At 56.2% G+C, this 27,632-nt stretch overlaps 1 protein-coding gene across 1 annotated transcript in view; it reads left to right on the top strand.

The window, feature by feature from the left end:
• HUNK (hormonally up-regulated Neu-associated kinase) overlaps nucleotides 1-22,884 on the top strand; it is a 69,986-nt gene extending 47,102 nt beyond the window's left edge. Inside the window, exons 5-11 of the mRNA XM_087818487.1 lie at nucleotides 2,875-3,002; nucleotides 8,808-8,943; nucleotides 11,392-11,554; nucleotides 14,444-14,527; nucleotides 17,858-17,905; nucleotides 19,092-19,272; nucleotides 19,870-22,884. Coding sequence (XP_087674613.1) covers nucleotides 2,875-3,002; nucleotides 8,808-8,943; nucleotides 11,392-11,554; nucleotides 14,444-14,527; nucleotides 17,858-17,905; nucleotides 19,092-19,272; nucleotides 19,870-20,528 — 1,399 coding nt within the window. The 3' untranslated portion in view covers nucleotides 20,529-22,884. The remainder of the gene's footprint in view (nucleotides 1-2,874; nucleotides 3,003-8,807; nucleotides 8,944-11,391; nucleotides 11,555-14,443; nucleotides 14,528-17,857; nucleotides 17,906-19,091; nucleotides 19,273-19,869) is intronic.
• The last annotated feature ends 4,748 nt before the right edge of the window (nucleotides 22,885-27,632 follow it).

Below are 27,632 nucleotides of genomic sequence, written 5' to 3'. Positions count from 1 at the left end.
TAGTCTCACGTACTTCGCAACGTCAGAGGGACTGGCTTTCTCTTTACCCGGATATTGAAGGTGTATGGAAACCCCAGGGGAGAGATTCAGATGCTCAACCCGGTTTCCCTCTTAAAGTCCCTCTAGGGCCACGTGACTATCAACGTAGGTGCCCGTTGGCACTTGGCAAACACGATGCGCACTGTAGCTTCTGTTTCATGTTGCTTTTAAATGTTTTGCGATGAAGCAATGATCCCGTTTGCCAGGCAGTGAATTCAGCACTTTCTGAGGCTTAGTCCACCGACCCTCACACCCCCCGGGAGGTGACACCGTCATTACCCACGTTCTGTAGACAAGAGGCCCCGGGTGAGGGAGGCGGGCGCCCTTCAAGGACTCGTAACTGTTTTTGTGGGTGATAAACTCTTCCGAGACTGGAATTCTGGAGTCTGGTAAAATGACCGGTCGGAGTTGCTAGGAAAACCACGTGCCCGGCCCTGGTCCGACCACAGAGGTTACTGGCACCGTCTTCAGGACAAGCACCTGTTGCCTGTGTGCGTGGTCCCAGCCGGGCAGAGGAGAATGGCGGCGGCTTGCGATTGCTGTCATCTTTCGCAGCCAGTTGGTGACGAAAGGTTCGCCGTCTCGAGGACTCTGAAGAAAAACTTCCATAAAGGTTTAGAGCCGGCGCTCGGGCCCACGTCCCCAAGCTCCCGCCGGCACGTGGGCCGTGCTCGGGAGCGTTCCCGTCGAGTTCTGCTCTGTTCCACACGCCCGCCTGAGGCAGGACGCTCTGTGTGTCCTAAAAGGAACGGGAAATAGAAAAGGTCGCAGGGAAATAGAAGAGGTCACAGGGAAATAGGAAAGGTCACAGGGAAATAGAAGAGGTCACAGGGAAATAGGAAAGGTCACAGGGAAATAGAAGAGGTCGCAGGGAAATAGAAAAGGTCACAGGGAAATAGAAGAGGTCGCAGGGAAATAGGAAAGGTCACAGGGAAATAGAAGAGGTCACAGGGAAATAGGAAAGGTCACAGGGAAATAGAAGAGGTCACAGGGAAATAGAAGAGGTCATAGGGAAATAGAAAAGGTCACAGGGAAATAGGAAAGGTCACAGGGAAATAGGAAAGGTCACAGGGAAATAGAAGAGGTCACAGGGAAATAGAAGAGGTCATAGGGAAATAGAAAAGGTCACAGGGAAATAGGAAAGGTCACAGGGAAATAGAAGAGGTCACAGGGAAATAGGAAAGGTCGCGGGGAAATAGAAGAGGTCACGGGGAAATAGGAAAGGTCACAGGGAAATAGGAAAGGTCACAGGGAAATAGGAAAGGTCACAGGGAAATAGAAGAGGTCGCAGGGAAATAGAAGCGGTCTTCTCCAAGCTTGAGTATTGTGCAGGCTTCTTGTAAAGGAGGAGCGTTCTTGGCAATTCCTCTTTTTTTTAAAAAAAACATGTTTTTAAAAATTGATTTTTAGAGAGAGAAGGGAGAGGGAGAGAGAGATGGAAACATCAGTGATGAGAGGGAGAAACATCAGTGATCGGCTGCCTCCTGCCCGCCCCCACTGGGGATCGAGCCCACAACCCAGGCCTGTGCCCTGACCGGGAATCGAACCTGCGACCTCTTGGTTCATAGGTCGACCTCAACTACTGAACCACGCCAGCCGGGCGTAACCCTTCTTCTTGACTTGTTATTTTTATTTAAATTTTTATTTAAAGATGTACATGAACATAACACTAAAGCCCTTTTATTTATGACTGTACAGATACAAACCAAAAATAATTTACAAGTTAAATATGACCGAGTCTGAAAGGACCCAGGGATATTCACAGGAGCCACACCCATTACGTGCCGTGGCCACTGCCCGGGAGCTGCGCTGCTGTGCCCGGTCAGAGCGTCATCCTGCTGGGCCGGGCGCCGAGCCGGCCGGGCGGACTTGCGAGCTCACCAGCCGGCAGGTGTCTGTACGTCTGTCTCCCTAACCCGGCTGTGAGTTATGGAGCAGGGCCTGGTGCCAGCGGTGCCTGTGATTGGCGAGTGATCTCTGGCTGCAGCGGGGCAGAGCCCCCGGGGTCTTAATTAATTTCAGCCCGTCTCCTGGGGTTTGTTTTGACTGGAAACCCTATGGCCTGTTTAAAAAACACATTCCCTTGGGGCTTTTGAGCACTCGGGGCCGCTTCTCCGGCAGTTTCACGCCATCAGGCGGTCTCGTCAGGATGATATTAGGCTCTGCTGCTGTTTTGTGGATCGGCTTTGGATGTGAGCGGTGAGGCCCATTCAGGTGGCACTCCTGCCGCAGCTGAGATACGGGCCAGGGCTGGGTGGCGGCATCTGGAAATAAACAATAGCCTGAGACACAGAAGAGGGAAGGAGACCCCCGCCCCCACCAGGAATGTCTCTGGTTACAGCCCAACCCGGATTCGGCAGGTTTTCATTTCAAAGGGCAGAGCCGCCAGGCAGGCTGGCCGGCCGCGACTTGTTCCCGGTGCCCGTCTTGCGCTGCAGGCTTTGGTCCGGCCCCTCCAGGCTCCACCTTGTAAACCACACTTGGAAAAACCACATAATGACACAACTATGTTTACTCGAGGTCCCGGACACGCCTGGGTATCTAGATTGGTCTGGGCTTCCGGCCAGAAGTTCCCGCATCGTGTGCCCTCCGGAGGGGCAGCCCTTAGAGACCCTTAGAGACCCACGGGCACCTGTCCTCCCATCTCCCAGCGCCCCCGCCCCTGCAGCCGCCCTCGGGCCCCAACCTTTCGCTGCGGCCGCTTCTGTGTGGTGCTGAGGGTTCTGAAGGTCCGAGAAGGTTCTAGAGATGGACGGGACCGCACGTCGCGTTCCCCCCTCCCCGTGACCCTCTCCGGGGCCCCGCTCCGCCCTCACGCGCCTGTCTCTCTTTCAGAGGCGTGAACATGTACGCCATGCTCACCGGGACCCTGCCGTTCACCGTGGAGCCTTTCAGCCTGAGGGCTTTGTACCAGAAGATGGTGGACAAAGAGATGAACCCCCTCCCCACCCAGCTCTCCACAGGTACCGTCCTGCCGTCCTGGGCTCCAGGTTTCGGGGCTCGGGCGCCGGCCAGCGTGGGTCCGGCTGACTCTGGGTTGGTTTTGCCGTGAGGATATGAGGCCTCCCCATGGCTTGAGGTCTCTTCATAGAACTTAAGCAGTCGCAAGAGCGGTTGGGTTTTCAGCCCTGGCCAGTGTTGCTCAGTGGTTAGCGCGTCCGCCTGCCCACCAAAGGGTCTTGGGTTTGATTCCCACTCAAGGGCACGTACCTGGGCTGCAGGCTTGATCCCCTGCCCCAGTCGGGGGGGCGGGGGGGAGGCAGCCAGTCAATGTGTCTTTCACATGGATGTTTCTCTCTCCCCCCTGCCCCCGCCCACGCTCTAAAAAAAAAAATCAATGGAAAAAATATCCTTGGGTGAAGATTAACAAACAAAAAAGACAGTGGGCCCTGGCTTGTTTTGCTCCGTGGTTAGAGTGTCAGCCCTCAGACTGAAGGGTCCTGGGTTCGATGCTGGTCAAGGGCATGCACCTTGGTTGCAGGCTTGATCCTGGCCTTGGTCGGGTGTGTGCGGGAGGCAACCGATCGATGTGTCTTGCCCGGCCGGGTGTGGCTCAGCGGTTGAGCGGCCACCTAGGATCCATGCGATCAGGGTTCGATTCCCGGTCAGGGCACAGGCCCGGGTTGCAGGCTCGATCCCCAGTCAGGGGCGTGCAGGAGGCAGCCGATCAATGACTCTCATCATTGATGTTTCTCTCTCTCCCCCTCTCCTTTCCTCTCTCTGAAATCAATAAAAGATATTTAAAAAAACAACAACAATGTGTCTCTCTCACATTGATGTTTCTCTCTCTCTCTCTCTCTCACTCTTATCCTGGGGTGAAGATTAAGAAAAACAAAACAGCGGTTGGGCCTCCCATCTGAGTGGCCACCGCGTCAGCCTCCTGGTCCTTCCCTGTTCGCATCCCGAGCTCCTCGCTTCCTCCTTCCGCGCCGGACACACCCAGGAAAACGGTGTTATTGTCTCCGATGCAAAAATAATTGCCGGCTTGATTGCTCTGAAACTCACCGTATTACAGTGTTGCCGCTGAAAAGAGCATTTGTAATCACGTTTCTATTGTGTCTTCCGTGGCCCGGTTCACTGTAAAGAAACGTTAGTTTTATTCCGGTTTGGTCAGTGATTTGATTTGTTCCTTGAGTCTGAGCCTGGCCAGAAGCTTTTAAATACCTGGATCCGGTTCCCTGGTTGGACGCCCCCCAGGTGCCCTTGGGCAGTGTTGACTCTCAAACTCCGGCTGGGTCCCCGTCAGTAAACTGTTTGCATCGGGGTTTGGCTTCGGGTCCAGGGGATTAGTGCAGTTTGTTCTTTTGTTTGGATCACAATTCAGGTTCCTGGTCTCTGGTTGGGCTTGACAATCATTGAACTGGCCCCTTATAAACAGCTTCACGGAGATAAGGCACGTGACCAAAAAAAAGGAATTATTTCATTCCAATTTAGGCTACACGGTTAAAATGTAGCATAAACCTCAGCCTCAAACGTCTCCCATCTTGAACAATTCACTTCTCAACCTGACAACCCTGTGTGATCAGTCACGCGTCTCTCAGGCGACACAGCCAGGCGAGGACGTGCGAGCGAGTCAGTTCCCCGCTGAACCTCACGCTGTTAACATCTCAGGAAACTGTGCTGTGGATATTTTCGTGGTTTTTGCTACTTATTGTTATTATTAAATTTTCATTTTTTACTGCACATTTCCTTTCTTTTTGTTAAATTTTCATTTATATTCCATGCCCTTTTTGTTTTTAAAGTGTTTGTTTATAGATTAAACAGTACATTAGACATGTGCTGTATATAAGAAAGGTGAAAACGGAATCATTTGGGGGCCTGGACCGGATTAATTCAATTTACATTATTTCTAATGGGAAAAATTGTTTTGGTTTTCGAACAGCCTTCTGGAAGGAATTAGGTTTGAGAACCAAGGTTCCACTGCGTTTTTATTTTCCCACGGTTATGTATTATTTTCTTGAGTTTATAAACCATCCACGGAGCTCACCTTGAATTTATGTTTGCGAAACGGAATCCGAGCGGAAATGCGTTTTCGTGTGACACGCCGGCCCCTCTGCTGGGGAGGCTGGGAGCGTGGACGCCTTACCTGTGCAGGTGGGGGCACTTGGTCAGGGAAATGAGAGGCAGTGCTGGCGTTATCAGAGGACTGCTTCTGCTCGGGGAGCAGCAACTCGGAGCTCGCAGATGTGTAAAATGTTGAACGAATCGCTATGTTTGGGCTTTAGGCCTCAGGAATGCCCGAGGCGCTGCGGAGCACTGTGAGGCGTGCTCGCCCATTCATCCCGTATTTCATGTTTGTTCATTTACTCCAGGAGCGTGTACTGTGCGCCGACTGTGTGCTGGGAATATGCCAGGCTCTGGGGACAGAAGACAAAGCAGATTCGGTGCCACCTGAATGGAGCTCACGTAGCAATGGGGAAGGCAGAAATAAACATAAATTAACAGGTGTGATGTTCGGTAGTGTCAGAAAATCAAGTAAATCAGAATAAGAGAGTAGAGAGTACAGGTCGTTGGTTTTTTTTAGCCAATCAAATTTGTTTTTAGAGTTGCTTTTTATTTATTTATTTATTTATTGAAATCACTTGTTGATTTTTAGAGAGAAAGGAAGGGAGAGGGAGAGAGGAACATCGATGTGAAAATGCAACGTCGATCGGCTGCCTCCCGCACGCCCCACACTGGGGTCGAGCCCACGGCCTGGACACGTGTCCTCACGGGGAGTCGACCCAGTGACCTCTTGGTTCATGGGTTGATGCCCAACCACTGAGCCGCACCAGCCGGGCAAAGATTTTAATCCCCTTTGCTTGTGAGCGGTAGGGACTTTTGAGACCTTAACACAAACTTCAGAGAGCTCTGAGGGTGTCCTCAAAGTCCTTTAGGGACAAGGACGCAGTGGTTGTGACGTTCAAAGTACCAAAATTCGTCAGCAGAGGTTCGAACTAAAATTACTCGGCTCATCAGCGGTTGGTTCTGAAAATAGAGCGAGACGGCACGGCCAGTCCCTGCTTAGCTCTTGGGTTGATCACGCTCAGAAAACGCGGTTGTTCGGGGCCTGTGAGGGTGAGCGACAAGGCGCCTCGGAAGCGCCCGTCACTCCACAGCCCTCCCGTTTCGGTTCATTAAGACACATCTTTTTCCTCTGACCAACAGGCGTCCCCTGACTAAGCGTCCGGAGGACTCTTGCAAAGGAGGGGAGGTGGGAGAAGGGAGAGAGAGGCCCCAAGCGGAGAGGAGCCCCTCTGTGCGGAGACGTCGGCTTTTCAGACCATTGAAGGACAGTTTAGGAAGGTTTTACTTGGAGACCCAGCGATCACACCTAGAGCATTAAGTGTAGCTCACGCTGCTCTGGCATCTACACATTTAAAAAATATATATATATATGTTTATTGACTTTTTTTTAGAGGGAGGGGATGGGAGAGAAAGAGAGAGAGAGAAACGTCAGTGTGAGAGAGAAACATGGACCCGTTGCCTCCTGCACACACCCCGACCAGGGATCGAGCCCCAAAAGCTGGGCATGTGCCCTGACTGGGAATCAGATCGCAACCTTTTGGTGCCCAGGGTGACGCCCAACCCACTGAGATGCACCAGCCAGGGCTACGTATATCTCTTTACCTCCTACGTTTTTATTTTATTTTTTATTTTTTAATTTTTTAAAAATATATATCTTTATTGATTTCAGAGAGAGGAAAGGAGGGGGGGAGAGACAAATAAATCGAGCCCACAACTGGGGCATGTGCCCTGACCGGGAATCGAACCCCGATCGCCTGGATCCTAGGTCGACGCTCAACCGCTGAGCCACGCCCAGCCGGGCACCTCTTACATTTTTAAAGGGAAATGACCTGGTGACCTCATCGACGGCATGGGCACTCACCCGGAGGGGCACCTGGTGTCATGACCCAGCAAGGTGGTTTCTCTGGGGTCGGTCCTGGCATCGCAGTGAGTCCCTCTTTCGGTGGCTTCACTTCTCTCCTGCGGAAACGGGCAGGCAGGAAAGCCCACTATTCTGTGAAGTTCGGTGTTAAAATGACAGCCGACGCCTGTGAGGAAGTGAGAGTTCTTACGGCCTTTCCCCCGAAGGTTAGATTATCTTAGAAAACGGAAAAGTAGCTTTGGAGAGAAGGGGAGAAAGGTCCGGGGACCCAGCAGGTGCAGGTGATTTCCTGGGACCTGGGATGGGGTGCGTTGGAAACTGGTCGTCGCGTCCGAAGCTACAGACAAGGTGACGCTGCTCCGTAGGCGACACGGCCGCGGTCCCACGGCCACGCCGGGCAGAGGCTTCATTTTGGAGCGGTCCTGGCGTCCCTCCTCCACGCGAGGACACGCACAATCGCGCGCCGGACGGTTCGGAGCCTGGGACCCCCGTGCGCCTTACGGACACATTTCTCCTCCGTGTCCTGCCGTTGTCACCGTTGCCCTACAACCCGAAGGATCAGAAACGCTCCCTGGAGACAAGCCAGCTTCCTGGCCCTCCTGCCTGGGGACAGCAGGTGCTCGGTAAACGTGTTTTTAACGAGCCCAGCCAGGGCGGCCCAGCGGTGGAGCATCAGCCCATGGACCAGGAGGTCCCCGGTTGGGTCCCGTCAGGGCACAGGCCCGGCCAAGGGCTCGATCCCCAGTGGGGGCCGTGCAGGGGGCAGCTGGTCCATGTTTCTCTCTCATCGACGTTTCTGTCTCTCCCTCTAAAAACAATAAAAACATTTTTTTTAAATTTGTTTGTTGAACGAAAGGAGCCCCGGGGTATCTGACAGGATTGTTTTTTGCCCGGTCGGAAGGAGGAGGCTGGAGAGATCTGGTAGCTGGTCAGTGGTTCCTCGGACCCTGTCCCTCCCCTCACGCCGTGACTGGCACGACCCCAGCGAGGCCGGTGGCCGGGCCTTTGTACACGCGCGAGGATTTTAAAGAGTCGCTGTTTGAGTTCACTTAACACTTTGGCAGAACTGGCTCCCTGGCGCTGCGTTGGCTGGACTGGCTCTGCTACGTGGGCCTGGGCTCCTGTGGGCCTGGGCGCTGCCCAGTTCAGAGTCCGGGGACCACTCCGGTGACCGTGGAGAATGGCTTTCAATGAAAGGGCCAGAAAGAAAGCGGGGCCTCCCTGACCTCGTTGCTTTGTTTCTTTAATTCTCATACTAGAGGATGTTTTTTCCATTGATTCTAGAGAGAGTGGGAAGGAGGGAGGGAGGGAAGGAAGGAAGGAGACAGACGTCAATCGGTTGCCTCCTGCATGAGCCCAGGCCGGGACCGGGACCGGGACCGGGGATCAAACCTGAAACTCAGGTATGTGCCCTTGACTAGGAATCGAACCCGTGACCCTTCAGTGTGTGGGCCAGCACGCTAACCACTTAGCCACACCGCCCAGGGCTTCCTGCCCTTTTGAGACTCCGGGTGTCACCCAGTGACACATTGGAGGGCCTGGTCTCCAAGGCCTTTACCCTCTGGTTCCTTCCTGAGTTCCCAGAAGCCTGCGTGAGATGGAGCATTGTCTCTAACGTCCCTTCGAGCCGGTGACCAGGGCATCTCCCTGGCTCACTGTGACCCAAGGACAGGTCGCAGGTTGTCCTGGACAGTGCAGGGCACCAGGGACCCTGTGTTTCTTGCTCTCTTACACCAGGTGCACCTGTTGAACAGGTGCCTAGACTTCGTGGACTTGTGGCCCCGGAGCCCCAGGGGGTGGCTCAGCGCCGTGGTGGCTCGGAGGTGGCGGGTCACCTGCCCTGACTCAGTGGTGTCTGCTTCCGCCCGTGACCTGTGTTCTTGGCCTGATGTCTCCGCAGGAGCCATCACCTTCCTGCGCTCGCTGCTGGAGCCCGACCCCGTGAAGAGGCCCAACATCCAGCAGGCGCTGGCGAACCGCTGGCTCAACGAGAACTACGTGGGCAAAGTGCCGTGCGCCGTCACCTACCCCAACAGGTGAGCCGGCGCACGGCGGGCCCTGCTCGGGCCGGGTGGCCGCCGTGAGCCTGAAGGTTCTGCGCGGGAGGGAAGCTGTGCGTGACTCCAGGGAAAGCTGCCCCTTCTCCTGGCTGCCCTTCCCCCTCGGCACCCGCAGTCCAGACGGCCCCCCTCAGTGCGCGGACGCGTGTAGATGGCACCCAGTGGGCGCCTGGTGGAGGGGCTGTGGGGCTGAGATCCGGGCCCCATCCCCCTCGTCACACCTGCTGCTGAGGGTTTTCTTCCCAGAGGCCGCCTCTTAGTCACACACGGGGACCCACCGGGCCAGCTGTGCCCAGATGGAGGGGGTGTGTGTATGTGTGTGTGTGTGTGAATGCGTGTGTGTCTGTGAGTGTGTGAGTGTGAGTGTCTGAGAGTGTATATGTGTGTGAATATGTGTGTGGGTATGTGTGAGTGCGTGTGTGTGTGTCACTGTGTGTCTTTGTGGGTGTGTATGTGTGACTGTGTGGCTGTGTATGGGATGTGTCTGAGCGTGTGTGCATGTGAGTGTGTGTGAGCGTGTGAGTGTGAGTCTGAGGGGGTATATGTGTGTGAATACGTGTGTGAGCATGTGAGTGTGAGTCAGAGTATGTGTGTGTCACTGTGTGTGTGTGTGTGTGTGTGTGTGCGCCTGTGTATGGGATGTGCCTGAGCGTGTGTGCCTGTGAGTGTGAGCGTGTGAGTGTGAGTGAGAGTGTATATGTGTGTGAATGTGTGTGTCTGTGGATATGCGTGTGAGTGCATGTGTGTGTCACTGTGGGTGTGTGTGTGTGCGCCTGTGTATGGGATGTCTGAGCGTGTGTGCCTGTGAGTGAGCGAGTGTGAGTGGGACCCGGCAGTGGACTCTCCTGCACGTCGGGCAGAGCCCAGCGGAACTGCCTGTCTCCCTCCGAGCCGCCCTCGGGCCCCTCCTGCGCCCGCTCGGCCTGACGTTTACTTCAGCCCGCGTCAGCCCCCCGCCTTACGTGCCGGCAGCAGAAAGGACGGACGGTCGCAAGCCGTTGGCTTCAGGCTGTTTCCCGGGGATTCCCTGTGAACCCTCCGTGCCGCAGATTCGCGAGGCGGGCCTCGGGGGCTCGTGGGCAGGAACGTGCGGCAGGGAGGCCGCGCGAGACCTGGTCTCTGTGCCGGGCCCCCCACAGCTCTGAGGACAAGCCGGCGGAAACACGTCCTTGTACTGTTCCTACCGCCTGACACACGGCCACAGCTCACCCGAGCGCGGGTCAGGGCCTCACCTCGGATACTCTATATAAATATTATTTTACTGATTTTTAGAGAGAGAGGAGGGGAGAAGGAGAGAAACACTGATGTGGGAGCAAAACATCGATGGGCTGCCTCCCGCACGCCCCCCACTGGGGACCGAGCCCCCACCCCAGCACGTGCCCTGACGGAATCAGACCGGCGACCTTTCGGGGTGTGTACGATGCCCAGCCACCTGAGCCACACGGGCCAGGCCTCTCACCTGGTTACTTTAGAGCGAACGTGGGGGCCGTGGGCCCTGTACCCCTCCACCCTCTCTGCAGCCGTCCGCCTGTCTGTCTGCAGGAGAGGTGCCGAGTGTAGACGTGCGGTCTCGCCAGGGGGCCGGGTTTGAATCCTGGGCTCCTTCCTGCCTCTGTGACCCTGGTCCAGTTGCTTCACGGCCGTGGACCTCGCTTCCTCCTTTGAAAGGGGGGCGATAATAGTACCCACGCGCAAGACGGTCACGAAGACTGAATGAATTATTCTCTCCTCTCCGCTGGGATGCAGACTCCACGGGACGGGGCCTTGCTGAACGAACGAATGAGCGAATGAACGCTTGGTATCTCCTTGGCACTTTATCCCACGGAGTTTATCTTCACAATACTCCTGCGATGGGTTTAACTTGTCTGCTGAGAGTGCCCCACTTTGCAGCTGAGCCCCAGGTTTCCTGTTTGTGGACTTGTGAGCTCACGCTGTTCCTGTAAGCCCCTCCTGGGCTGGCTCTGAAGACCCCCCCTTATCACCGACTTACACCCACTTAAGTGTGGGCTCCGCCCATGTCCAGTGAATACAGTTTAAGGGAAAAGTGTCCGATTGTAAAGAAATCGGGGACAACTGGGGAAATCTGAATATAGCCTGGATATTAGAAGATATTAAGAGATGACTAGAATGTGGGGTGTGTGGACGGCATTGGGAACCCGCGGGAGATGCCCTTGGCTTCCAGAGGTGCACCGTGAGGTGTTTAGGGACGACGTGTCGTGGTGGCTGGGGTTTAAAATACTTCAGCAAGGCCGGGAGGGAGGGAGGGAAGGAACGGCAGTGTTACCGTTGGCGCACCCGGGGGTTGGTGCACGCGGGGGGGTGCCGTTCCCTCTGCTTTCCGTGTTTGGGGCGTTTCCCTCCCGGGAGGTCGGGCGGTGGACGGAGCCTCTGCGCGCGGGTGACGGCTCCCTGTCCCCGCCGCAGGATCTCGCTGGCGGACCTGAGCCCGAGCGTGGTGCTGCACATGACCGAGAAGCTCGGCTACAGGAACAGCGACGTGATCAACACGGTGCTGGCCAACCGCGCCTGCCACATCCTCGCCGTCTACTTCCTCCTGAACAAGAAGCTCGAGCGCTACCTGTCGGGGGTGAGCGGGGCCTTGGCGCGTCCCTCGTGGGGAGGGACCTCGGACCCCCAGCGTCTCCCACTTGCTGACGTGGGTCTAAGCTGCTGATTTGTTATTTTTTGTTGTTAACCTTCACCCGAGGATAGTTTTTCCATTGATTTTTAGAGAGAGCGGAAAGAAGAGAGAGACGTCCGTTGGTTGCCTCCCACGCATGTGCCAGCTGGGCCGGGCATCGAGCCTGCAACCCAGGTACGTGCCCCGGACCAGAACCAAACCTGAGACCCTCCAGCCCACTGGCTGACGCTCTGACCGCTGAGCCAAACCAGCGAGGGTTCATTTATCTTTTATAAGAAGATTATATATTCCTCATTTATGTCTCATCACTTTTTTAAAAATTTATATATTTTTAAATATGATTTTATTGATTTCAGAGAGAGGAAGGGAGAGGCGGGGGAGAGAGAAACATCAATGAGGAGAGTCATTGACCGGCTGCCTCCTGCATGTCCCGTGCTGGGGATCGAGCCCAAAACCCTGGCATGTGCCCTGAGCAGGAATTGAACCGTGACCTCCAGGTTCATAGGTCAACACTCAACCACTGAGCCACGCCAGCCGGGCTTTCTCATCACTTTTAATTCCTATTTTATAATACGTTCGTGCAGTGTTACATGCTTAAAATTTATAAATAAATACGCACGTGTGAAAGGTGCCCACTTACAGGTTTTTCACCTCTGCTGGGCTCAAGGTCACACTGTTTGGCACCACCGTGGTGGAGCACAGTAGTGAAGACTTTAAATACATAAGTGACAGGAAGAGAAGACGATCCACGCACGGATTTTCCTTTTCAAATGAGGAGTGCTGTTCAAAAAGCAGTTTATAGAAAGTGTTCCCACAGGGCTGACTGCAGGCTCAGGGTGTCACGTATGGGGAGGGTGACGTGGCCGCTTTCCTAAGTGAGCCAGCGGATTCCAACATGCTCCTTTGCAGAACCCGTCCTTTGGATGCTGATCGATAAGATGGGTTTTTAAAAGCTTTTTATTTTATTTTTTATTTATAAAGAGAGAGGAAGGGAGAGAGGGACAGAGAGAGAGAAACCTAATCAATCGGCTGCCTCCCGCACTCCCCACACTGGGGATGGAGCCTAACGCGGCATGTGCCCTGACCGGGAATCAAACCAGCGACCTCTTGGTTCCTGGTTCAACACTCAACCACTGAGCCACACCGGCCAGGCCGGACTTGGGGTTTTTATTTTTATTTTTTATTTATTTATTTATTTTTAAAATATATCTTTATTGATTTCAGAGAGAGGAAAGGAGAGGGAGAGAGAGAGATAGAAACATCAATGATGAGATTCATTGATCGGCTGCCTCCTGCACGCCCCGGACTGGGGATCGAGCCTGCAACCCGGGCATGTGCCCTGACCAGGAATCGAACCCCGATCGCCTGGATCCTAGGTTGACACTCAACCGCTGAGCCACGCCCGGCCGGGCACGGTTTTTTAAATACTTTCTTTCCCGTGTCTGCCTCCGCATCCACAGATACAGACTCGGTCACTCACTCTTCCTAACCATGCACGCGGCTCATCCCGAGCCAGGGAGACCTTTGTCTGAAGCCCCCAGGCTGTGTCCTGATTTGTCGGGGGTCTTGCCGTCTGCTGTGTTTCTCTCCTCCACTGCCTGGCATCGGGGTTGCCAAGCTGAGCGTGTCTCCTGAGAACGTCCGGGGAAACTCAGCTATAACGGGGTCCTAACGGAGAGGCTCTTACTTTACTGTGTCTGTTTTGCACTTAACCCTTAAGCCGCAGGACCTACCTGGTCTGACAACCGCTTTTAACTGGCGTGAATTAACCCCCGCAGGCGACGACAGCTGGTCCGCTCCGCAGCTCTGCGTACGGCTGATTTAATGGCGCTGCGAGCCCTGTCCCAGTTCTTACTCTCAACCGATTACGAACAACTCGTCTGTAATTTTGAACATGAAACTAGTAATCTGAAAAGTAAACTGCTAGACCCCGACCACTTGTTATTTCTCCCCCGCTCTCTTGACTCTCATTTCCTTTCTCTGAAGCCAGGCAGTGCGGGTTTTAATTTGGGGATCCCGTAGGGACATTCTGTGAATATTTGCTGGTTGGTAAATTAATGAGCCATTTAATTGCACCTGTCTCCAGACGGAATCGCCCCCAGATCACAGGTGCAGTTGTCTGTCTTCTTGAAACTGGGTGAGTTGCTGTGACTTTGATTGGGGTGGGGGGCAGGCAGGGACTGGGGCTGTTTGTAGACAAGCAGGTAACGGAAGTCGGTATCCTGTATAGCCGGTCAGGCCACATGAGCCATTCTCAGCTCAGGTCTGTGGGTTCTGTTCTCACATCTCGGAGTGACTGCCCGGCACAGGCGAAGGACCGGAGGCCGGCAAGGAGCAGCGGCCTGCGCAGGGCTGCCGTTCCCTGGCCTTTCCTGGCCGAGCCCGGGAAGCAGCAGGTCGCCTGACGGGTCTGGGCACATCCCGCCCTGGGCGTCCTCAGATGGGGCTTTGCTGCTGGTACCCGGCCGACCAACTACGTGGGGCGCTCTCAGCCCAGCACTGGCTCAAAAATGAATGACTCGCCCTGGACGGTGTGGCTCAGCGGGTAGAGCGTCGGCCTGCGCACGGAAGGGTCGCGGGTTCTATTCCCAGTCAAGGGCAGGTACCTGGGTTGCAGGTTCAATACCCGGCCCCGGTCGGGACATGTGCAGGAGGCAACCAGTCGGTGTCTCTCTCACATCAGTGTTTCTCTCTCCCTCCCTCTTTTTCACTCTCTCTAAAAATCAATGGAAAAATATCCTCAGGGGAGGGTTCACAAACAAAATGAATAAATGACTGCTTAACGGACATTGCTGTTGCCCATGAGTTAAGCAGGCGTTTCCCTCTCCTCGGTAGAAATCCGACATCCAGGATGGCGTCTGCTCCAGGACCCCGCTCTCCCAGGTGGAAAGGTGCAGGCCCAGCAAGGAGCCCTACGAGGTGAGCGGCCCCACGGCGGGACTGGCCTCTGAGGAGCAACGATGTCCGTTGCAGGTGAAAGGGGGTGGAAAGGAAATAATTATCGTGGAACCTGGGAGTGGCAAGAGACACACACGCACTTGGCTGCGCCCTGGAGAAGTGTTTGCATGGTTTAAGGAGGCAGAGAAGAGGGAAGCTGATGACAGAGGAGCCGGCGAGGACGGGGGTGGCCGGGGAGGCTGCGGGAGGCCCAGGAGGTAGCGCTGGCCCGGGAGACCGGGGCGAGGTCAAGTGTAAGCGCCAGTGGTGTCGCTGAGCAGCTGGTGTCCAGGGACCTCGGAGAGAACAGCTCGGGAGTAGACAAGGCAGAAGGGAGATGCCGAGGTCGCCTGGACTTAGAGGGGTGAGGCCAGTGAGCGTGGACCTCTGTGGATGACTCGATGGGGGAAGGTGAGGACAGGGCCTCAGCTCGATGGACACGCGGGAAGGGGGGGGCGAGGGTTCAGAGCAGCCAGGGTGGGGCTGAGCCTTGGCCCCAGGATGGAGGCCGCCTCCCTCTGGGACAGGCTCCCGGGCGCCAGCAGGATCAGGCTGGAGATAAGCGGGTGTGCGGGCTGGGGCTGAGCCGGGGCACAGAAGGGGGCGCAGGGCACGGGCGCGGGATCCTCTGAGCTCCCCTCCTCTGTGGCCAGTTGCCTACTAGACCCCACCTCTTGCCCGAGGGAAGGCGTCTTAAATCCAGCCTGCCCTGAACGACCCTCATCCCCTGTGTCCAAGCGGCAGCCCCGCCTCAGTACAGGGCAGAAACCCTGCCGCCTTTTTAATTCCTTTCCCTCCCCGCAGAGCCAGCCTCTGGCTCCTCTCTGCTCCCGTCCAGTCCTCTCGCCCTGGCCCCTGCCCCCTGTCGGATGGTGTCCCTTCCTGCTCCAACCTTTGACGGCTTCCTTGGTCCAGAAGGTAGACCAGTGGCCCCCAGGGGAGGCAGAGTTCACTGGACGCCCCCTTCCTGCCTCTCGGTTTGCATTTCACTCTTAGGGTCTCAGGTAGCAAAGTGAGCTTCAGTGCCCCCCCCCCCCCCCGAGTGCCCCTAAGTGGCCTCCGAGCCTCTGTGCTGACATCCGTGGCCCTGGTGCTCTTGTCCCCAACGCCCTGTGGTTGTGCTTTTGAAAGTGTCAGAACTGTCGTGGGAAAGGGGCCTCTTTTCATCCCGATTTTTCTCAGACGATTATTTTGTTTGGCCCCAAAGCACACAGTGAGCGTTGTAAACATTTGTTGAGATGTTTAACGGGTAGGGTTTAGATCCCAGCACTAATGGGGAAACAGCATTTCCATTTCCCACGGTCCATTTGTTCTCTGCGAACGGCAGCAGTGCTACTCCCGGTAATTACATTACAGGCTTCCCTGGGTTATCCCACTGGGCTCCCTGGGAATCGAGAGGGTGGATGGGGCCAGTTAGAAAAGGAGGAGGAAGGTCTGGGAGAGCCTGGGGGTCGGGGTGAGGCCATCCGAGCCCGTGATTCTGTCCCGGCTGCGTCAGCTGGTCCAGGAGAAGCCGCCAGGTGGTGGCTGGAAGTCTCAGGTGGCACACAGGCTGGCTGGGGCATGGCTCCGGGCCGTGTCCACACGGTGCCCAAGCAGGCCTCTGTCCGCAGTCCCGAGTCTATTCTAGGAGACAAAGGAGCTGAATTACGTGGGAAAACCTTCCCTCGGGATTTTGGTGCTGGGAGGTTTCGACTTGACCACTCTCTCCATGTCCCCCTCCTGGAAAAGGCAGAGATTGTAGTTGTAAAAGTGGGACACGTGTCTCCTCTGTGAGCACCTCGGGCACATGCCCCAGGGACCCCTCTTCCTGAAAGGGGGCCTTTGAGTACCAGGGGGTCAAGGGGGGGCAGTTGTCACTTTTAAACGGGCTTATTAAAACCACATAGAGTGGCAGAGGGTGGGTGCGGGGTAGAAGGGGTCGATGGGGAAAAAAGGGAACATCTGTAATACTTTCAACAATAAAGGTAAATTTTTAAAAAAGCACCACATAGAACCAGAAGCCATTTTTGTGAAAGTCGTTAAAACTCATGTTGATTTGTAGAAAAATGTCGGATAGAACCAGTAATATCCCGGTTTGGGAAGAACAGCTGGGCGGAGGGTGGTGAGGGACTGAACCCGGGTACCCGGCTGCCGTGACAAGGTACCGCGGACAGGAGCGTAAACAGCAGACGCGGACTGCGTCTGGAGGTTGAGGTGAGATCAGCGTCGGCCGGGCTGGTCCTGAGGCTGCGAGGGGCGGGGAGGGGGCCTGTTCTCCGCTTCTGGTGGTTGCTGGCGTCTTTGGCTCCTTGGCTCGTAGCAGCATCTCCCCGATCTCTGCCCCTATTGTTAGTGGCCTTCTCCCCGCATTTGTTTCTATGTGCAGTTTCCCTTTTTTATAAGAATGCCAGTCATAGTGCTTTAGGCTCCACCCTAGTGACCTCATTTTAACTTGGTTACTCCAACAGACCCCCGTCTAAAAGGCGAAGATCAGTCCTAGCAGGTTTGGCTCAGTGGTTAGAGGGTCAGCCTGCGGACTGAAGGGTCCCGGGTTCGATTCCTGGTCAGAGCGCATGTGGGAGGCAACCAATCGATGCGTCTCTTTCACATCCATGTTTCTCCCTCTCTCTCTCTTCCACTCTCTCTGAAAAGCAATGGGAAAAATATCCTCAGGTGAGGATTTTAAATAAAATAAATTAAAAGTGAAGGACAGTGGGATATGCCCCACTGCCCCCATGCTTCAGAGGGGACATGCCAGGCTTGCCCTGACCCTGTCTTCAAATAAGGTCACATTCGGAGGATCTGGGGTTGGGGCCCCAACATAGGGACTTCGGGGGGAATACACTTCAACCTATAATGGGAACTATAAGTTTAAAGGTAAAGTATTAAAATGTTCACTGAGGTTGATTTTGAAATCTATAACACTTTTTAAAGTGAAGTTTCCCACACAATCTGTGCTGTTGGAAATCAGAACAGTAGTTACCTTGGGGACAGGTGATGACACAGGCTGGGTAGGAGGGACGGCCAGGTGCCAGTTGGGTTTTGTTTCTAGACCTGGGTGCTGTTTTCCTGGGTGTTTTTGGTCTTTGAGAAAATGCACTGACCTGCTTACTCATCTCTAGAGACTCTGCTGTGTGTCTTAGACTTGAAAAGAAAGTACCTGGGGAATTGGGGCACCTGCTGCCTGCTTCCAGGATGACTTAGGAGTTTGGTTTCCTGTGTAAACATTGACATGAATAATTCTCAGAGGTGTAAGTGGTAGGGACAGAGTGTAGGGAGTAAATAGCAGGGGCAGCTTCTTGAATTGTTGACAAATGCTACTTTTCACAGGCCTCCCTAGACACCTGGACAAGAGACCTGGAATTTCATGCTGTGCAGGTAAGAATCCGGGGTGTTATTACAGATTAGTCGGTGTTCCCCAGAGAAACAGAACTAACAGTGTGTGTGTCTCATGCTTGGACACCCAGGGAAGAGTTGATATCTCAACTCGAGTCCCACAGCCTTTTGGAGGCAGAACTCCTCCTCCTTCAGGACCCCTCAGTCTTTTTCTCTTACAGCCTTCAACTGATTGTTTAAGGCCCACCCTTTGTGGAGGGCAATCTGCTTTACTCAGTGTCTGCTGATTTAAATGTTAATCTCATCTTAAAAAAACACCTTCACAGCAACATCTAGACTGGTGTTTGACCAAACACTGGGTACCATGGCCTAGCCAACTTGACACATGAAGTTAACCATCACAGATGCCCCTGAAGGCCGGTGGACCTCTGCCCAGGGCTCTGGGCTCTGCACACCCCTTCCAAACATCCCTTCGTCGGTTACAGGAGAGATTTCTAGAGCCAGTGTTGGTCTCTTTCTACAGAAAACTCCTGCCTGTATACCTCTTAGTGCTGACGTACTCCACCTGGGTGGCAAAGTTTTGTGTCTTGATCCTTTAGCTTTTAAGAACCCAAAGCGAGTGGGAAAGGGGCTGAGATGAGCTTGGGAGGACACCAGCCGCACTCACAGCATAGAGCAGCCCAAGCAGGGTGTGCCAGACATTTGCAAGGTGGCCATCCATGTCCCCTTTGATGCTTGGAGGTGGGGGGTGAAAGCTCGCTCTCTTTGCCTTCAAGAAGGGGGGTCATTTTGCAGAAACAGGCAGAGTGAAGCGGCGAGTTTCAATCGGTCTTGACCGACTTGGAGCAGATGGGCCCCTTGCCCCTTAGGAGCGTCCTGCGCGATGACTGGGAGCACTCGGCTTCGTCAGTAGCATCCCAAGTACTGACCTGGAGGCCTGGGATTCCCACATGGTCCCTGCCCTTGGCCAGCCGCTGTGTCCGGCCTTTGTGTCCTCCACCGGGATGGCCTGACCCTGCTCCAGGCTCCCAGAGGGCAGTGTGGGCTCAGGGGTTAAGAACTTCGATGTTAGGCCTGGCCCATGCGGCTCAGTGGTTAGCGTGTCAGCCCAGGAACCAAAGGTGTGAAAAGCTGGCCGGTGTCTCAGACCCGCTCGGACAACCCTTCACACGGGAATCGCTGTGGGTTCTCGTGCGCGTCTGAGCGCGTGTTCGCTTCTGATTTGAAGGACAGAAAGCCCAAAGAGCAAGAAAAAAGAGGGGACTTCCTCCACCGGCCCTTTCCCAAGAAGCTGGACAAGAACCTGCCGCCGCACAGACAGCCCTCGGCCTCGCTGGTGGCGCAGATTCAGAACACGAGGGCCCTGCTGCGGGACCGCAAGGCCACCAAGCCCGGCTTCCCTGACAAAGGTGGGTCCCCGGGCTGCTCTCTGGGCCACTCGTATGAGTGAGCTGTGTGGCCTGTGTCCCCTCGTAGGCGGCTGTGCGGGGCCTGGGACAGACTCGACCCCTGTGGCCCTGGGACAGCAGAGTTAGGGCACCTGAGGTCACCTGGGACATTCGAGGTCCGGACTGTGCTATCGGCTCTCTGTGCACGAGGGGGTTGAGAAAGCAGAGAGGGGTGCAGGTGTGGGCGCAGAGATGGGGTGCAGGTGTGGGCGCAGAGATGGGGTGCAGGTGTGGGCGCAGAGATGGGGTGCAGAGATTGGGCTGCGGGTATCGTGGGCACAGAGACGGGGTACAGGTGTCGTGGGAGCAGATTGGGGTACGTGATACTGTGGGAACAGAGGTCGGGCGCACGGTATTGGGGGGCCCGGGACAGGCAGATGTTAAGCTAGTGCCACGGGGCAACTCAGAGCCCAGGTGGCCTCTCGCCGGCCTCCCGTGCACCCCAGGAGGGCGCGGTGGTGGCCTCCGGGCGGCGCCCCGTCCTGGGCAGGCCGCGGGCCAGAGCAGGCGGGAGGGCACAGGTCACGCCCTCGCGACCCTCTGCTTCTCCGTGTGCAGATTCCTTCGGCTGCCGCAGTATTTTCCGCAAAACCTCCGACTCCAGCTGTGTGGCATCTTCCTCCATGGAGTTCATCCCGGCGCCTCCGCCCAGGACCCCTCGGATCGTGAAGAAGCCGGCGCCCCCTCCGCCGGGCCTGGGCAGCAGCAGCGTCCCCCCCAGGGAGGAGCCCCCGGTGCTGGACATGGTCCGCTCCTTCGAGTCTGTGGATCGTGCTGACCCGCTGGACCTGCCGTCTCCATCCCGCCCCTGCAGGGGGCTCGGCTCCCCCGGGGGCTCGGCCCGTGGGAACCCCGGGGAGCGGGCGCTGTCCCCGGCCCTGCTGCCTGGAAGCCCGTCCCCGCTCCAGCCTCCCGTGCACCCCACCCTGGCCTCCTTTGCTCACGAAGATAAGCACTGTCCCCACAGAGAGGGGGGCGTGTGTTCCCCTCCCCTGGCTCCCAGCGCGGGCGCCGCCCAGGCCCTGGGGAGCCCGACCTGTGTGAAGAGCCGGGGCAGGTTCCCCATGATGGGCATCGGGCAGATGCTGAGGAAGCGGCACCAGAGCCTGCAGCCCTCGGCCGACCGGCCGCCGGAGGCCAGCGTGACCCCGCTGCCGCCTGGGGCGCCCGGGAGCCTCCCCTTCGATGTGGCCGAGGGCCTCAAGGGCCAGTGCTAACCCGGCCGGCGTTGGTTCGGGTCGTTTCCAAGGCCAGCAATGGGACAGGGCTCCACAGGCCGTCAGGGTGAAGATTCGGAAGCCTCCTTAGCACCCCCCAGCCAACAGCGTCCCGCGGGGGGCAGGCGAGACCCACAGACCAGCGGCTGCACCGCCCAGCCCTGCGTCCGGACCCCGGATCCACCAGCAGGGTGCAGCCAGTGACGCTCACTTCTCCCTCCCTCCGTCGGCCGGGCTCGGCGGGGACCCGGTGCAGCGGCCGTGGGGCCGCCCGGAACACGGAGCTTCCGGATCTTTCCCACTGGTCTGCCCGTGGCCCCCGATCCTTCTCCCTGGCAGTCGGTCCCAGCCACGGGGACTGGTGGCCGTCCATCAGGCCACGGCTTCTTGTCCTTCGTAGTGGTGAACACCTGGAGTGCCGGCCCGGGAGCTTCGCAGGAAGACGGGCAGGAGCCTCGGCCACCGCGCTGGCCCCTCTGACCGGAAAGGGACAGCTGGACAAAGACTGAGCCCAACGGGGGGGACCCGGTGAAAGGAAAAGACCAAAGGGGCCCCCCATTTCTGAGGCAAGATTCTTCCCTTTTTTTGCAACTGGTTCCACCAAACTCATGCTTCCACGAGAGGATAAGCGTGGAGGGCGTGCAAGCTCGACCAGGCGACATCTGTAGTAGCTGGTGACCTGCAGGACGGGCATGACCCCAGCCGGCCCTGCGTTCATGCCATTGTCCCGACGTGGCCCGAGTCCTTCCCAAAGGCGTAGGTCATTTCCGTTGGTTATTTAGAAGGAGAGAATGTGGTTGAGGTCGAATTTGGATCGTCCGGAAGGCACGTTACCTCCGAGCAGGGCGGTTCCACGCGTGCTGAGAGCCGAGCCGTTTGCTGTGCGCAGGCGCCGCGAGCAGCTTGCCTGGCGGATCCCGTGCCCGGGTCAGCGCTGCGTCTTCTCTGGGACTCAGGCGGCTCCGAGCCCCTGCTCTGTGTTCACACCTGTGCTAAGGATCGAACCAAAGATGCATCTCGGCTCTGTGTCCGGCCCCTGCGTGTGCGTCTCGTGGACCCCGGTGTTGTCTGACCGTGTCCAGCTGGAGCCTGCCCGGGGCCGTGTCCACGTGGAGCCTGGGACTGGTTCTTGGGGGCCCCTCGGGCATGAGCGGCATTGGAAGCAGCAGCGTTGGCCCAGGTTGGAGAGCGGTTATTTCAGGAGACAGATTATACAACGGCCCAGAGTCTTCATCTGCTGACTCATGCAGGAGCGACAGAGGCCACCGAGGTGGCCACGCCAGGATGCGTCCTCTCAGCCCCCGGGACCCGGCCGTGGCCCTTGAGAACTGCAACGTCTGCGCTCGTCTGCGTGGCCAGATGGTGCCAGAGGGAGGGAGCCGCTCGTCTTGGCTCAGCCACCGTTTGTGACCTCGTCTGCCCCACGTCTCCGCCCGAGCGAGGAGAGGGGGGGTATTTGCTGAGCCCTGAGGCCCCTGCGGTGCCGGGACTCGGTTGACCTGGATGCGACCCGCGGCTGCTGCTCCCGGCTCGGTGGGGCCGCCCCGGCCCCCAGGCTTGCCGGGAGGGCGTCCGCTCCCGGCGTTGCTGCAGCTTCCCTGTCGGCCCCCCCCCCCCCCCCGGGCTCCGGAACGTTTCCCTGGGAAACGGAGCTTTTGAGGCCGAGCGAAGAGGTGCATCTGGAAAAGGGCCGTCTCCGCGGGACGTGCGCGGGGCTCCCGCTCCCGAAGGAACCTTCCTGAGGTGGTTTCCCGCGGCACGTGCCCCCCGGGCAGGCCCGCGGCCACGTACCTGTGCCTTGTGGGCTCCGCGCCCGACGTCCCCGTGTCCTGGTCCACCTCCCTGGGGAACGCGAGCGGCTGTGTCGCCGTTTCCCGTCCCTGGCTCACGTGATTCAGGGACAGCTGCGGGCGGTCCCTCGGCCGGCCGACCGTGTCACTGTTGGTACCTTGAACTGTGAACTCAGGTCTGTTCCGAACGCGTGAGAGAGAGGTGAGGGCTCGGGGGGGCTGCCCTGTGTTTTCTGTGTGTGAGCACCCGACAAATCCATGAAATCGAGCGAAAGAGGAAGTGTTCCGATTCTTTGTTATTTTATTATATTTATACGGAAAACGTGACTGTCCCTTTGGTCAGTACAAGCGTGTTGTCTCTTCGACCCAGGACTGTCTCGCGTGTCTGTGCCTGTGACAACGGTCAGCCCCGGTCACTGGTGGAAGTGACTGTCATCGTGTGAAGTCCAGGAGGAAAAGTCAACTTTAATTGTACGATCTGGTCATAAGTCAGGACTGTGTTTGTCACCGTTAGTAAGCGTATGTACTTTTATATGACTGTGAAATATACTTTTCCCTCACTGTGACCGCTTCATTTATTCGCTGACAAATCTTAAAACATCGAGTACCTTGCAGATAGTTACACCATCTTCTATGTAAAGTTCTCAGCCCAACAAATGACAGAACACAGATGGGAACCGAGCTGGGGGCGTTGGAGGGCACTTTCCGCTCTGGGGCCCCGGCTTCGTCCGCAGAAGCCTGGCAGGCGGCCGCTCAGGACGAGTCAGCATTTGTCTTTGGGGGGAATTCAAGGTCTCCCACAAAGACTCTGAAACGGTGAGGGATGGAGAGCGGGGGATGGGAGGGGGTCCCAGCTCTGACTTCATTCATACCCCTGCACAAAAACGTTTTCTCAGGCACCACCTTGCTGAAACCCTGCGCCCGTGTGCACGGTGCTCAGAGGGTGGTGTGGTGGGACGTGAGACCCCTGCAAGAAGCCTGAAGTTGGATGGAGTGGGGAGTGGGCAAGGCTGATAGTTTTGATGGTGATGTTTCCTTTAGTAATCGGAACATTTTAGAACAGAAAGGGACCTGGCTCAACCCCAGCTCTTCTGAAGAAGAGAAAACGGGCCTCAATAAAGGTTTATGTCTCACACAGATTTTTATGTGGTTAGGACTCTCTGGGGTCCTGAATGAGCTGGGCTGGGGGCGGATGTGGGGTGCAGGGCTCCCCGTCAGAGAACACAGAGAAATCAGGCTGCCACAGGGATCTCAGGTCCCTGCATAGACCTCGTCTGCATTTTTAAGTCATTTTCAAATTGTGCGGCTTCTTGAGGGTCTGAGTACCACACCCCCAAACTCCACTGGAAGAAGACTCGCCTCCTCCACAGATTCCCCAGGTGAGCGGCAGCCCCTGGAAGCCTCGTTGCCTGCTTAGCTGTTACGAGGCTATTGGGTTTTGCTAGATTAAATCAGTGAAACATTTCTTATAGAGCCATGTGATAAGGTGAGACAGACTCAGAACTCAAGGCTGGCATTTTTTGGGGGGGAAGGGGGTCTGGAAGCCTCCTGGTTATTATATTTGTTTTCCGTGTAGAACCCTCTGTGTGCTGCAGGCTCAGTAAGAATAATCCAGAGTGGCTCTGGGAGCTGGTTCAATGTAATGTCATCACTTTTCAATGAAAGGAGCCTATTTCCTGAGCAGTGAATGAGTGTATTATTTGTGGCAGCGTTTCTGTCAAGGGAGCTTTTCAGACATCTGGTTCCAAAGACAAATGGGATATGTATATTTATATATATATGTATATATATATATAGAGAGAGAGATACTTCTGATCTCTGGACCTGCGCTCAGTTGTCTGAGACCTGGAGTCTGTGGCACCAGGGACCGGGGCAGGGGTAGGGGTCGGGCGCAGAGCACGTCGGCGTTGGTGCTTCCCTTCCTCAGGTGTGTCTGCATCTGTGCTGCTGTGTGGATAGGGAGGCATTTGGCAGAACCGGTCCTGGGAGCATCCAGTAGCAAACTGAGGGAGCACCTGGAGCTGGGAGGGGTGCAGCCCCTGGAGGGCTGCAGAGGACGGTGGCTGGAAGCTGCTTCATCACAGGTGAAAAAGGCTCTGACCAAAAGGCCCGAGCCAGTCACACAGCATGCTCCCTGCTCAGAAGATGACCCGTAGCTATTTTGGAAGGAAAGTCTGGTGTTTTATAAACCTTCAGGAAGAATGAAATTGATTCTTTCCAGGCCTTGTTCCCACAGCCAGCTGGAAAAGGGCAAGAGGCCAGCCTGTCAGGAGCCGGCTGCTCGTCCAAAGTTAGGCAGCAGGTCTGAGACGAGAGGGCCTTCACCGTGTTCATCTCTGGCCACCAGAGTGTTAGCTAGATTAGGCTTTGCTCTGATAACAAATCAAACGCCAAATCTGTGACTTGCCTGGTAAAGGCTTATCTCTTACACACATTTTTATGCGGCCCAGACCCCAGAGCAGCTAGCTGCCTTCCACGTGGTGACTCAGGGATCCAGGCTGCTTCCACCTGTGGCTCTGTGCTCTCAAAATGAAGTTTGACTGGCTGGTCCAGCAGGGGGGGAGCTGCAGCTGGTCCTGTGGCCCCGCCTGTGAGCCAGAGTCTGAGGAATGTGGGGAGCACATGGCTATTTGGGGTGCAGTTAATGTTTCTGCCACAGGGAAGGCACAGATGCCAACCACATAAAGGGCCCCTAAAATTGGACTGGGCTTTCCTGCTGTTACATGATTATGAGACCTCTTAATAAAGGGATAAGCATTATTAATTATTAATATTCAATTTAAGGGGGGGGGTTTACAGGCTGAATTGTATCCCCCTCAGATTCATAATACATTAGCCCTAACCCCAGCACCTTGGAACGTGGCCATGTTTGGAAATAAGGCCTTTAGAGAGGGGAGTGAGTTAAAATAAGACCACCATTAGGGTGAGTCCTAATCTACTCTGACTGGTGTCTTTATAAGAAGAGGCAATTTGGACACACAGAGGGACACCAGACAGAGGAAAGACCAGGTGAAGACCCGAGTATCTTGTCATGGCGGCCCCAGCAGATTAACACAGGAGGCCGAACAGAAACATTTCTATATTCTGAAGATCTTACACACTTTGTCCCACTGGCCGGGTCCCGTTTACCCTTTTCCTATAACTAAATTACTCCTAGGAGTTGCCTACTTTTGGAGTGAAAGCCCAGCATTTCCAAGTGCCCCCTGGGGCTGAGCCCTGTGTGATTTTCGAGTATTCATCTTCATTTAAAACTTTTTCTGTGAAAGGCAGATAGTAAACATTTTGCACTGCGCAGTCTGCTGCATATTCTGTGTTCAGTTTTGCTTTTGTTTTTTACCCCCTTGAACCATGTAAAGGCCACCCTTACCCGCTGGGCCCGCAGACACCGGCCGCGGCCGACCCTGGCGCCCAGGCTGCGGTTTGCTGAGTCCTGCTTCAGTCCTCACCAGGACCCTGCGGGGGCATCGTGTCTGTCTGTCTGTCTCACGGGGGAGTGTAGGCAGCCTGCCCGCCACATACCAGGACCTGTGCAGTCACACACTACAGGTGCTTATTTCAGAATCATCGCCTGGACAGAAGCTGAAGAGCTCTTGTGACATCTGGGCTGGTGTTTCTCAGAGGGTCCATCCAGGATACAGCGATGAGCCGGTCAGGGCTGCTGGGGCCAAAGGACTGACCCTGAAGGCATTTGGAGGAGGGAGCGGCCCGGCCTTCCTCTTGGGGCTGCTGGTGGACCCGTCCGCAGGGCGCTGGATGCTTCAGGAGCGCCCTCCACTGAGACCCCGCTCTCGGATTCACCCCTGCCCTCGTCTGCGTGGAACAGCGTCGCTCGGACGCTCACATCATTTCCACACACGCCGTGTCCCTTTCTCTCTGTGGACAGCCTCTCAGACAGGGGCTCTCACTTGCCTGTAAAGAGAGCGCTCAGCAAAGTCCTCACGATCGAGCCTAAAAATAGACAGAGCTGAACGAGCCTGGCGGACGAGTCACGGCCATTACTCACGCCTGGGCGACGCGTGTCACCCCCGTGGAAGGACGCATTGAGCCATCTGAGTCAGACACCTCTGAAGAGCCCTCGGGGCCTCCCGCCCACGGCCATTCAGCTACATGAACCCTCTCGCTGTGGAGCACTTGTGCCCACGTAGAGAACCGCAGGCCCCCGGGCAGGGCGCAGTCTCCGGGGCGTGAGGCCGGCTACAAACAGCCCAGACAGACAAACGCTCAGGAGAAGCACGACGCAGCTGCAGGGAGCAGAGGTTTTGTCACTAACACAAAAAAAATTCTAATTTGTGCCATGTATTTGATACAAGATCAGTGTGAGACCCGTGAGCCTGACCCTCGCCGTCCGCTCCACTTGGGGGCTTTTCAGGGAATAACCTGAAGGGCAGAGGTCAGGTCACCTCGCTCCCTTACAGGTGACACATTTGGGGCCGGACGGAGAAAGGATGCTCGAGGGACTCGGGGGCCACCTCCGCTCCATGGTCAGTTCTGTTCCCACCACCCCTGGTGAAGAGCCCGTGTTAATGGAGGGCCTGGGAGGCTTAGAGGTGTCATGACCCTGGGGCCCGCTTACTCCCCTTTGCAACTGCGAGGCCACGGAGAGGGTGGACATGGTGGGGACCCCAATAGAAGGAAACTGATTGGTGAGGAGCGTTCGGTGAAGGAAGAGGCCCCGTGTTCTCCCCTCCCTCCCAGCGGGATTTGCCCTGTCACCCCCCCCCCCGAGCACCCCACTCCCAGGTGTGTGTGTTGTGGGAGATGGGCCTTTAAAGAGCTGGTTCAATTAAAATGAGGCCACTGTGAGGGTGTCCCCAACGTCGCTGATGGTAAAGAGACCAATGGGTGCTTCCTTCACTGTCATTTTTTCTTTTAATATGTTTTTATTGATTTTTAGAGAGAGGGGAAGGGAGAGGGAGAGAGAGAGACATCGATCGGCTGCCTCCTGCACGCCCCCCACTGGGGATCCGGCCCACTGCCTGGGCCTGTGCCCTGACCGGGAGTCGAACCCTGACCTCCTGGTTCATAGGCCGACGCTCAGCTGCGGAGCCACGCCGGCTCGGCATTTTTCCTAAGCCTTGGGACAGTGAAGCTCCCACCACAGACATCGACGCTTTGCTCCGGATCGTAATAGAAACGTTATGTTCCTAGATCAGTTGCCGTTTCTCTCAGGCACACGTGCGCTTTCTTATTTTTTCACACACCCCTCCCCCCGCCCCTTGAAAAATCAGAGCAAATGTCAAGGCTTTTTAGTTTGAATGTCATCACACAGAAGCCCCGGCAGCTTCCCGCAGACGGTCTCCTGGTGCTCGCGTGG

This window comes from Miniopterus natalensis, chromosome 6 (assembly GCF_054644295.1).
Source record: "Miniopterus natalensis isolate mMinNat1 chromosome 6, mMinNat1.hap1, whole genome shotgun sequence".
NCBI lineage: Eukaryota > Metazoa > Chordata > Mammalia > Chiroptera > Miniopteridae > Miniopterus > Miniopterus natalensis.
The sequence above is the reverse complement of the archived record's forward strand: the minus strand, read 5'-3'. Positions and strand labels throughout refer to the sequence as shown.